This window comes from Balaenoptera ricei, chromosome 17, assembly GCF_028023285.1.
Source record: "Balaenoptera ricei isolate mBalRic1 chromosome 17, mBalRic1.hap2, whole genome shotgun sequence".
NCBI classification, from domain to species: Eukaryota; Metazoa; Chordata; class Mammalia; order Artiodactyla; family Balaenopteridae; genus Balaenoptera; species Balaenoptera ricei.
In genome coordinates this window covers 18,813,416-18,826,297 of record NC_082655.1, presented here as the reverse complement: position 1 = coordinate 18,826,297, position 12,882 = coordinate 18,813,416, and the positions used below count along the sequence as shown (strand labels likewise).

Genomic DNA, 12,882 nt, shown 5'->3' with positions numbered 1-12,882 from the left:
CAGTATTGAGACCCTCTGCACTAGGCGTGCTCTCTTCAACTCTAGGCTAGAGAGCCACTGTTTCTGAAAGTCCTTCAGATGCTTTGAGGCAGAAAAAGGTTTAAGAATAACTGCTTTAGGCCTTTAATTCCTTGGCTAGAAAATGAGGATAATATACTGTTTAGTATATCTCGCAAACTTGTTAGACACTATTGGTAATGAAGGTAAACACTTTGTAAACTCTGCAGTGGCTTTTTGTTATTCTGTCCTATCTTAAATCCTTTCTATGTCTGTGGAACAATAAAGGATCACTGTTGTTCATGATGGTGAGTAAGATCTTGAAATATCTTCTAAATAACTTCTCTATTCACTGTAGCTTTCATATTGTGTATTTTACTGTGTTACAACTAAGAGGAAATGTATACAGTTTATGATCCTAATGTTATTTAGTTGGTTGAAATAGTAATAGTGGAATCTATAAATCCTTCTACATTTTTGGAATCTTCTCAGTAGGAGGCTTCTAACACCTATTCCACAATACTATTATTTCTCAAACCATGTTAGATTCTTTCTAAAATTGAGCCCCAGGGCATTTTCTTGGAGAGTCTCAGTGGCAGTTTACGATTTATTTTTAAATTTACGATAAATTGTTCAAAGCTTAGTCTGATGAATAAGGTGGGGGATCAAGCTAGGCAATACATTTTTTGGAATTGCTTTATTAATGTAAAGTAATTAACATTTTTTTCTTGTGATTCCCTAGCTGACCTAAGGACCATTTCAAAAGTTGAGTCTAGAATTTACAGTGATGTAACTGTTGGAAAGTGTATAGCTTCCTAAAATGCCTACATTGAAGACTAGATTTTATTTTATTGTTTAATTTTTGGCATAATTATCAAAATAATTTGGTATATTATTTAGTCGCTTCTTAAGAAATATATATAATACTCATCAATAATTTAGACTATTCACTTAACCAGAATATCCTGTTCCCCTAATCATCCTGGGATATTTTTCATTTTATAATATGGAATATTAATTTCCTCTGTACATTAATATGATTTTATTTTTATATTGTTGAAATGTTTATTTTTTATTTTTTTAACATCTTTATTGGTGTATAATTGCTTTACAATGTTGTGTTAGTTTCTGCTGTATAACAAAGTGAATCAGCTATACATATACATATATCCCTGTATCCCCTCCCTCTTGCTCCTCCCTCCCACCCTCCCTATCCCACCCCTCTGGGTGGTCACAAAGCACCGAGCTGATATCCCTGTGCTATGTGGCTTCTTCCCACTAGCTATCTATTTTACATTTGGTAGTGTATATGCGTCAATGCTACTCTCTCACGTTGTCCCAGCTTACCCCTCTCCCTCCCCATGTCCTCAAGTCCATTCTCTGCATCTGCGTCTTTATTCCTGTCCTGCCCCTAGGTTCATCAGAACCAATTTTTTTTTAATTCCATATATATGCGTTAGCATATAGTATTTGTTTTTCTCTTTCTGACTTACTTCACTCTGTATGACAGACTCTAGGTCCATCCACCTCACTACAAATAACTCAATTTCGTTTCTTTTTATGGCTGAGTAATATTCCATTGTATGTATGTGCCACATCTTCTTTATCCATTCATCTGTCGGTGGACACTTAGGTTGCTTCCATGTCCTGGCTATTGTAAATAGTGCTGCAATGAACACTGTGGTACATGTCTCTTTGAATTATGGTTTTCTCAGGGTATATGCCCAGTAGTGGTATTTTCTGGGTCGTATGGTAGTTCTATTTGTAGTTTTTTAAGGAACCTCCATACTGTTCTCCATAGTGGCTGTATTAATTTACATTCCCACCAACAGTGCAAGAAAAGAAAGGGTGTTACTGGCTTTTAAGAACCACTGAGAAACTTACTGATATAAAATATGACTTGATTTTTATTATACTAGAATTTTGTTTGCTAGTGAAACTAATAGTGGTACATCTCTTCATTGTAGTTTATATGTTATTCGTAAACTTTGATACAGCTAAAGGACACTTGGAATTTCTGCTCCTCCCGTCTTACCTCTCTAGTAGATCCGAAATGGATGTTTTCTTAGTGGGAGAGGGGGCATGCCAGCCAATCAATCTCTTATAAGTTGATAGTGTACAAATAACAGATGAAAATAGAAATGTTTTGTTGTAATCATTTTCCCTTATTTCTTTAGGAAGAGCTCTGGGAATTGAATAACCATGCTAATTGTAAATCTGTTAGTCTCTGTGGTATTTACATAAAAGTTATCTGATAAGTCTTCAGTTAACACCTGCCAAATCTGGAGCAAAGTTTTTTAAATGACTGCATGGTCATTATGGTTAGGGGAGTTCTTTAAAATAAACGTTTTTCTCTTGAGGAAAATAAGATTGTTGTAATTGCAGGCTTCAGTGATTAAAGTGCTTTATAGTACCTTCACTGGGTGACAGGATTTAAAATAAATGTGGAAAGAGTGTCATGGATTGAAGAGGCATGTGACTTGATTTGGCAAGGTGCTAAATTGGTAAATGAATTAAGGTCCCTAGAACTCTTGGCAAACCTTAGTTTCAAATACAACTGGTAACAGTGTTGTTCCTTTCTGATAACTTTTATTTAAATTCCTTTTCTAAGACTGATGTTTAAGAACAGGATTACTGTCTCTATTGCTAGCTAATTGCAAAAAAATTTTTTGTACTTCATGGTTTTTTGGGGGGATAATCTTTAACCCACAGTATGTTCATATCTGTGAAATAAACTGTTGTAATAAAGTTACAGTAGATTTTTTCTTAGCATATATATGTATATATATATGTACACACACATACTATATATATATATACTGTATATAAACACACACATATATATTATGTATATATCTCAAAACGCTAAGAACTTTTTTTGTGAGCAGAACCTTACATTCCTAAAATAATTATAAATTTTAAAACCTCGGCTTTATTGAGTTATAATGCACACACCATACAATTGAACCATTTAAAATACAATTCCATGGTTTTTAGTCTATTACAGGTTGGATTACGAGTGTGCAACCATCACCACAATCAGTTTTAGGACATTTTCCTCTCACCAAAAAGCAGCCCCACGCCCACTAGCAGTTACTCCTCAATCCCATCACCTGCTCCTCTTCCTAGCCCAAAGGCAACACTAATCTGTCTGTGTAGATTGCCTGGACACTTCATCTGAGTGTAATCATACGGTATGTCATCTTTAATGACTGCCGTCTTTCAAGGAGAGCATAATGTTTTCAAGGTTCATCCATGTTGTAGTATAGTACTTCATGCCTTTCTATTGCTGAATAATATTTCAGTCATTTGGATATATCACATTTTATTTATTCACACATCAGTTGAAGTGTTTGACAGTTTGGGGCTATTATAAATAATGCTGCTATAAATACTTGTGTATATACTTTTGTGTGAACATATGCTTAAATTTATTTTGGATATAAACCTAGGAATGGGATTTTGGGGTTGTATATTAACTATATGTTAAACTTTTTGAAGAATTGCCTAAATGTTTTCTAAAGTGGCAGTACCATTTTATATTCCCAGCAGCGATTTATGAGGGTTCCAGTTTCTGTACCTCCTCATCAACACCTGTTATTGTCTGTATTTTTGATTATAGTCATCCAAGGGATGTGAAGTGGTATCTCTTCGTGGTCTGGATTTACGTGACCATATTGGCCAATGATGTTAAGAATCTTTCCACTCTTTCCACATGCTTATTGGCCATTTGTGTATTCTATGGAGGAATGTCTATTCAGATTCTTTACCCACTTTTTGAGTTATTTGTCTCTTTGTTATGAGTTGTAGGAGTTATTTATATATTCTAGATACAAATCCCTTATAAAATACGTGATTTACAAAAATTTCCCCTTATTTCATGGGTTGACTTTTATTTTAATTGGTACTATTGAGCAATTAGAATACTGTAGGCAGTGATCTAAGCACTCTCCATGCAGCGTCTCACATTTAATCCTAACAGCAGCCTTGTCATATGGAAACTTTTTTTAAAATTAATAAACTTTATTTTTTTAGAGCAGTTTTAGGTGCACAGCAAAACTGAGTGGGAAGTACAGAGAATTTCCATATAGCCCATGTCCCCCCACACATATAACCTCCCCCCTTATCAACATCACACATCAGAGTGGTACCTTTGTTACAACTGATGAGCCTACATTGACACATTTATCACCCAAAGTCCATGGTGGATTGACTTTTCATTCTCTTGATGATGTGCTTTGAAGCACAAAGATGCTTAATTTTCATGAAATCCAATTTTCTATTTCTTTTTGTTGTTGTTGTTGCTTGTACTTTGGGTCTCATATTTAATAGATGATTGCCTAATCTAGGGTCATGAAGACCTATGCCTTTGTCTGTTTTCTTCCAAGAATTTTAAAGTTTTTACCTCTTACATTTACATCTATGATCCATTTTGAATTATTGTTTTTATATATTGGGAGGTAGGGGGTAAGGGTCCAACTTCATTCTTTTGCATCTGGATGTCCAGTTATTCCAAGACCATTTTTGAAAAGACTTTTCTTTCTCCATCAAATTGTCTTGGATCCTTTATTGAAAACCATTTGACTGTAAATGTGAGGGCATATTTCTGGACTCTCAGTTCTATTCTATTAATCTGTATGTCTGTCCTTATACCAGTGCCTCCCTGTCTTGATTACTGTAGCTTCATAGTAAGTTCCCACACTGAGAAGTATGAATCCTTTTTCACTCTTTGCCCTTACTACACACTGACATTCTTCTCATTTCCTTTACATTCTTCCTCATTTCTCATTTTCCTCTCAGTCCTCCCAGAATGATCATATAGTAATTTTAGATTAATGTTCATTGTTTTAATTATGATGATGGTGTAATCACTATTCACAGTTGAGCCATGTACTATATTTTATTTTTCTTTACAATATTTTGTTTTACCTAGAGGTAATGATTTTTTTTTTTTAATTCAATCACAAAGCCTTCCCCTAGTTGTGAAACTCCTTTCAGTACATTAAAGCATATTAACTATCCTATCAATCATGTATATGTAAGAAATCTCTTCCGGATCTTTATGACCTGCCTAATATAGACTGGTTGGTTTTACTTTCCAGATTTGTTCCATAGCTTTTGGATCTAAGACTCTTTTCATCATAGAAATTTTGTTTGCCTTTCTTTGTTGGTTCCTGGGATCCTTTAATCTTCCTGTTTTTTTTCATTTTCCCATTTTGGTGGAGCACATTCTCTAAAATCATCCTGAGAAAAGGTGCATAGGAGGGAAATTTTTGAGACCCTCTATGCCTAGAAAAGTTTTTATTCTACCGTCTCATTTTAATATAGCATCTAGGTTGGAGAATATTTTTCCAGTGGAATTTTGAAGGCATTGTCCCATTGTTTTCCAGCTTTTAGTGTGGTTACTTAGAAGTCTTGTGCCATTCTCCTTTTTCATTTTTTAAATAAGAAACCTAAGTTTTCTCTGGTATTTTGTAGAATATACTTGTTGTTCTTAGTCTTCTGAATTTTCATGATGATGCACCTTGGTGGGTCTGTTTTTATTTTTGGTGTGTCTGTTTTATTCTAGCATGCCTGGAAGCTTGTCTTTTTATTGGGAAAAAAAATTATTATTATTATTATTATTTTTGGCTGTGCTGCACAGCTTGCAGAATCTTAGTTCCCCGACCAGGGATTGAACCCTGGCCCCTAGCAGTGAAAGTGCTGAGTCCTAACCACTGGACTGCCAGGGAATTCCCAGGAAAAATGTTCTTATAATTATTTTATTGATAATTTCCTTCCCTCCATTTTTTTATGTTCTCTCTTCTAATATTTCTGTTTGAATGTTGTTCCTCCTGGTTTGTGTGTGTGTCTCTCTTCCTATTTTCCATTTCTTTGACTTTTTACTCTACTTTCTGATAGATTCACTGAACTTCATATGCTAAACTTTTAGTTGAAATATATATTTCTGCTTTCTTAGTTTCCATGAGCTCTTTCTTATTTAATGTTTTTTTCTTACAATTTCCTGTTCTTATTTAATGGATGCAATATAGTCTCTTCTCTGAGGATTTTAGTGACCTGATTTGTTTGTTGTTTGCTTTTGTTTTGTGATGTCTTTTTACTGTATATTCTTTGTTTCCCTACAAGTCACTTTGTTTCTGTTTGCTTACTTTGTCATATGGTTTTCATACTAGAGACTTTCCCTGATGTCCCATAATGTTTGGCTGCCTGTTCATATTTAAGAGGGGGTATGAGAAAGCTGATTGGAAAATTTGAGTGCATGTTTGGAGCTTGTTGACTTTGATCTTCATTTTAGGGTGATCTCACTGAGACATTAGGCAATCCCAAGGTTGGAATTCTTTGGTCCTTCCCCTAGTACTGACCATATTTCTAAAAGAAGGCTCAATTCTGCTATCTGGCTTCCAAAATGGTGGAAGTTATGTAGGTGAAGAAAGGTAAAGGACCTCAATATTCACTATACAAGCATTCACTTAATGCAGTGATATTCAACTCCAACCCTAAGCTCTGTCTTATATCTCCCAGGCCAGAGGCATTTTGTTTTACTTTCTCCAGAGAATAACCACTAGTCTTCTGGGCTGGGGAGAGGACAATCATTTGCCTGAATAGAATAAGAAGGGGTCAGGAGCCAAACTGCTTCTCAGACAGACTTTCAACCTATTTTCCTGTTTCACCTTCATTTTGTTTGCAGGGCCATCCCAGAGTCTCTTGTCAGGGGTTATAGTATAAATTTTGTTGCTTCCAAGCTTTCCCTATTGTTTTTCTCATCTTCCTTAACAATTGAGAGTCTGAGGTCTGTTACCAATTGTTCATCTGCTTTCCTGCTTTCAAGGTTTAGTTGCTATTGTCTCTTCTCTCAGATATTGTTTCTTGTAGTTTTATGCTGTTTTTAAATTTATTCTCATTTCATGGAATTTCAGGAGATAATGAAAATAAATGCTTATGTCCAATTCACCATCTTCAACAAAAGGGATTCTACTTGTATTTTTAGTCTCAAAGGCTTCACAGTTTTTCCTCAACCTTCACTATAACCCTCACTTGATTTGTTTTTAAAATGCACTAGACTGTCTTAACTGACCTTCACGTTACTGGCAAGCCAGATTAATGAATGCTCTCCAATCCTTCTGTAAAATACATTATGGATGCATACTGCAGGGACCAAAAAGCTACCCTTAAGTATATCTGTACACTTCTGCTCCCACCAGTTGAGCTGTGTGTGCTTGCAGCGGTCAGTTTATTCCACTTTAAAGAAAGAGAAGCTGGAAATAGTAGTTGATACGTTACAGGTGTGGATATATAGGAAAGTCATAATGGAATGCTAATGAGCCACATCAAAAGTTAATGAATGAGTACACGTAGTTTTAATTTAAAGTAAAGTGTATATGCTTTGTGAGTATCATTTTTGTTTTGATTCTCTGCTTTAACAGCTTCCTCAGTTAAATGAACAACTACTGCCCCAAATGTATTGGGTAACACCTTGTTTTGAAATAACATCGACATGTCATTATATCCTATGGATCAAATGTATGATTCTGCCATGTTGCCTGCTGAATTTTCACATACTTAACAAAATAATTGTTTTTGTTTAGTTCCAGATGTTGAAGTGAAAGGAGAGAGTTCTAGCTATTATCTCTTGTTACAAGGTAATGGCAACAGAAAGTGTAAAGCCACATTGATTCACTCAGCCAACCAGATCAATGGCTCATTTGCACTCAGTTTAATTCATGGAAAGATGAAAGCAAAGACAGAAGAAACCAAACTGAGTAAGTGTTAACTTTAGGTGGAAAACAAAACATTTTTACATTTCTTTGTGTACATGCTTAACTTTTAATGAACTCATTGTCTCCAAACTCCATTTCACTTTCAGTAAATTTACTTTTATTTTAAATATTTTATAACATATTTGGACAGTTTAGAGTGCAGAGAATTAATCCCTTATACATTATACTTAGTAAAATTTAGTAGGTCAGACTTCAATTCCAAATAGGAAAATTTTTAGTGTTTTCCACTTTAAACACGTATTATTTTTCTAGAATTTATTTCTTATTTTCGCTTACTTTCTCTCAAGCGTCTCGTTCTATTTTATTGCTATTCTTTTTTTTTTTTTTCTCTCCAAGCTCCACGCTTCGGTTACCTATCACTGTATGACAAACTACCCCAAATGCAGGTTAATGATGACGATTTACTATAATGTCTCATAGTCCTGTAGGTTGACTGGGCTCAGCTGGATGTTTCTGTTTTGAAGACCCACATATGACTGCAGTCACACACAGCTGGGGCTTCAATCATTTTGAAGACTTAACAGGGCTCGGTGTGTAAGATGGCTCTTTACCCACATGCGTGGTGCCTGGGTTAGGATGGCTGGAACAGATGCGAGCTGACTTCCTCTTCACGTGTCCTGCCCTCCTGGCCAGCATGGGCTTCCTCACAGCATCGTGGTCTCTGAGGAGTCTGATTTCTTCTATGGTTGCCAACTGCTCTTAGAGCAGTTGTTCTAAGAAGCTATAAGGCTTCCTGTGACCTAGCCATTCATTGTCACTTTTGCCACACCTTATTAGTTACGTGAGGCCAACCTAGATTCACTGTGGAAGGACTGCGCGGCGAATGAGTGGCAGGAAGTGTGATTCACTGGGAGGCCATCTTTGGAGACCAGCTCCCATACTCTGTCTGTGTTTTGTGTAAGAGTTTCAATAGCCAAGCAGGTAGAAGAAAAGGTGGTGGAAGGAATTCTATTGTGCTACCTAAATTCTCTCAATTTAAGAAGCAGGTCAAAGTTTAAAATGCAAAATAATTTAGTACACTTATTTTCTGCTGCTCAATTATTATTATTTACTTTGAAATATGCAAGGTCAAGAAAGATGAGTAATTGACTTTTAATTATGTTATAACACATTTCTTGAGAACTGACTATTAATTTTTGTTACAAATCATCTTTAATACTGACTTTTTTCTGTTTTTCAGGCTTTCCTCTTGACCTCTTGTCACTTCCAAATTTCTCTGGGGAGCAACTTATACAGAGAGAGAAACAGTTAGCTAATGTTCAGGCTTTGGCTTTGAAAGAATGTCTGAGTAAGTAATGATTTGTGCATTTGATTCTGGTATAGGAATATTGACTTGCTTAGACCTAAGGCATTGTTATTTTGTCACTTTTTCTTATACACTTTGTCTTTTAGATGTGATATTCATTTGTAGAACTATTCTTTTTTTAAAAAAAAAAGATTCACTTTAAAAAAAAATTTATTTATTTATTTTGGTTACACTGGGTCTTAGTTGCAGCAGGCGGGCTCCTTAGTTGCGGCTTGCCGGCTCCTTAGTTGTGGCACGTGGGTTCCTTAGTTGCAGCACGTAGGCTCCTTAGTTGCAGCATGCAGGCTCCTTAGTTGTGGCATGCGGACTCTTAGTTGCGGCATGCATGCGGGAATCTAGTTGCCCGGCCAGGGATCGAACCTGGGCCCCCTGCATTGGGAGTGTGGAGTCGTAACCACTGCACCACCAGGGAAGTCCCTGGAAAGCTATTCTTGATAGAGGTGATGTAGGGTAGAAAAGGTCTGTAACTTTTTTCCCACCAGATTCAGTATATTGCTATTGTACCTTGCTTTTAACATTTATAATATTTGTCCAGGAAAATTTTGTTTCTCATTATTTTTAACTGTATGCTAGAAAAGATACCTAAGTTTTATTATTCTGGTTAATTTGGTCATTTTTACAAAATTTCTCTTTATATCTTTTTGGCTATACAGGAGGATAGAGACTGCAAGTAGAAGAAAATACAAATCTAGAGAAATTAGTATGTTAATGTGAGCATTGATTCTTAGACTTTAATCATAACTAAGCACATTTCACATACTGAGTGAAGCTGGCATTATGGATTTTTCTTTATTCAAGAAACTGACACTTTTTTAAGGGTCGTTATTTAAGGTTTTTCCTCTATTACTATATGTTAACTTGGTTATCAGTCTTAACATTGTTTTTATAAATAATCGTTCATTAGTACCTAATATGGACTTATTTTAAGCTAATTGATACAGAATTTCTAAGAAACTAATTCAAATTGTGAGGCCTCATTAGTTGCATATAGAAAAAATGATTATTAAGTAGATACATTATAAAATGAGGAATATCACTCTTTTCTTTAAAAGCATTTAAAAAATACCTTGGATTCAGTATTTTGTTTTATTCAATGGAAAATAATTTTAGAATACTTGGTCTTGATTATTCATGTAAGAATTATCTACTTTTTCAGTTGTACAAAGGTAATTGTGTAGTCTTAAACTCCTTGAACCACTTTTTTTTAACTATGAAAATAATATTAGCTCAAGGAAAATATAATTAGGAAAGGCAAATTAGTTTCAATGAAAGGTACTACATATTAACCCAAGGGAAAAAAAGTAAAAATAAAGTTACCATATGATCCAGCAATCTGACTCTTGAGCATATATCTGGAAAAGGTGGAAACTGAAGGGCGGGAGGGAGGTCCAAGAGGGAGGGGATATAGGTATACATATAACTGATTCACTTTGTTGTACAGCAGAAACTAACACAACACTGTAAAGCTATTTTACTAGAATAAGAAAAAAAAAAAAGATACATGTACCCTAACGTTCATAGCAGCACTATATGCAATAGCCAAGACATGGAAGCAACCTAAATGTCCATCAGCAGATGAATGGATAAAGAGAATGTGGAATATTACTCAACAATAAAAAAGAATGAAATAACGCCATTTGCAGCAATATGGATGGACCTAGAGATTATCACACTAAGTGAAGTAAGTCAGACAGGGAAAGATAAATACCTTATGATATCACTTACATGTGGAATCTAAAAGAATGATACAACTGAACTTATTTCCAAAACAGAAAGACAAACTTACGGTTGGTTACCAAAGAAGACCGTGGGGCGGGAGGTGGAGGCAGTGGGGGGTGGATAAGTTAGGAGCGTGGGTTAGCAAATATAGACTACGCTACATAAAACAGGTAAACAACAAGGCCCTGCTGTAGAGCACAGGGAACTATATTCAGTACCTTGTAATAACCTATAATGGAAAAGAATCTGAAAAAGAATATATATATATATATATCTGAATCACTTTGCTGTACACCTGAAACTAACACAACAGTGTAAATCAATTATACTTCAATTAAAAAGAAAAAAAAGAAAAAAAATGCTGAAATACTAGTATTTTTGTGGATAAAACTCCTTTATTTATTTCTAACATCTGCTAGCTTAGTGTTATTTACTTCTTGACTTTGTTCTAGCCCTGCTAAACCCCTCTTTAGGCTTTGATTCTTTGCCATAAGCATCTGGCAGCTCTTTAAACTAAGTTCCTTCAACATCTCCCCTCTCTTTCATCTTCACCTCTCTTCCTTACCCTTCACAGTTCAGATTTCATGTATCTCTAAAGACAGAGGAGAATGACAACAAAATGAAGTTTCCAATGTAAGACTATCTTAGTGTCTATTTCAGTGATTTTCAAAGAAGTGAATATAAATATAAAAGTACTTAAATCGATACAGTTAATTTATACATGATGAAAACTGATATAATAGGAACAGTTTTCTTTGGGAAAAAAATTAACATTTCAGTATCAATACAGATTGTAGTCTTTGCTAGAAAACAAAAAGTTGTTCAAAATTTTTTTCAAAATTATCAATAAGACATGGAGTAAACTTATTCTTATCTCCCCCAATATTTATCTGAGTATACTGAATCAGAACAAGCAACTGGAAAGATTTGCATGAAAATTTACTCACATTAATGAGGTACTCTGTTTTTTAAAATAACACAAAAATCAAATAAAATTTCTGTTAGGGTTTAATTTTTTAGAATAATTTATTTTTATTAATTTTATTCTTAAAACTTGTATCTAATTTTTATTTATTTATTTGTTTATATTTTTTATTGTAGTATAGTTGCTTTACAATGTTGTGTTAGTTTATACTGTACAGCAAAGTGAATCAGCTATATGTATACATATATACCCTCTTTTTTGGATTTCTTTCTCATTTAGGTCACCACAGAACATTGAGTAGAGTTCCCTGTGCTGTACAGTAGGTTCTCATTAGTTATCTGTTTTATACATAGTATCAATAGTGTATATATGTCAATCCCAATCTCCCAATTCATCCCCCCACACTTCCCCCTTGGTATCCATACGTTTGTTCTCTTCGTCTGTGTCACTATTTCTGCTTTGTAAATAAGATCGTCTATACCAATTTTTTCAGATTCCACATGTATGCATTAAAATATGATATTTGTTTTTCTCTTTCTGACTTACTTCATTCTGTATGACAGTCTCTAGGTCCATCCGTGTCTCTACAGATAACCCAATTTCGTTCCTTTTTATGGCTGAGTAATATTCCATTGTATATGTACCACATCTTCTTTATCCATTCCTCTGTTGATGGACATTCAGGTTGATTCCATGTCCTGGCTATTGTAATAGTGCTGCAATGAACATTGGGGTCTATGTGTCTTTTCAAATTGTTTTCCTCTGAATATGTGCCCAGGAGTGGGATTGCTAGATCATATGATAACTCTATTTTTAGTTTTCTAAGGAACCTCCATACTATATCTAGATATAGATGTATAGATATTTAGATATGAACATTTAGAATGATATATAAATTTTATAGTTTATGTTTTACCTGATCTTTGTAATTTATAAATTTTGTATTTAGAAATATTAAGTATCTTGTTTCACTGATTTTTAAAGAAAAGGTTTAAGAATGCTGAACAATTTTTAAATAAAAAACGGTTCAGTGTGATACAAAACAAATACCAAAATAGCAGTATCGTCATTTTGCTCCAGGATTTTGGTCACTACTCTGAGTTCCCCACATCTTTTTTAAATTTATAGAACCCAGTGCAGCCCTGATTGGTGGTCAA

General features: G+C 34.6%; 1 protein-coding gene across 2 annotated transcripts in view; it reads left to right on the top strand.

Moving 5' to 3' along the window:
- The window catches only part of MTBP (MDM2 binding protein), a 67,317-nt gene that overhangs the window by 23,992 nt on the left and 30,443 nt on the right, over positions 1–12,882 (top strand). For both annotated transcript variants that reach the window (XM_059901511.1, XM_059901510.1), the window contains exons 12-13: positions 7,584–7,757; positions 8,956–9,063. In XM_059901511.1, coding sequence (XP_059757494.1) covers positions 7,584–7,757; positions 8,956–9,063 — 282 coding nt within the window. The remainder of the gene's footprint in view (positions 1–7,583; positions 7,758–8,955; positions 9,064–12,882) is intronic.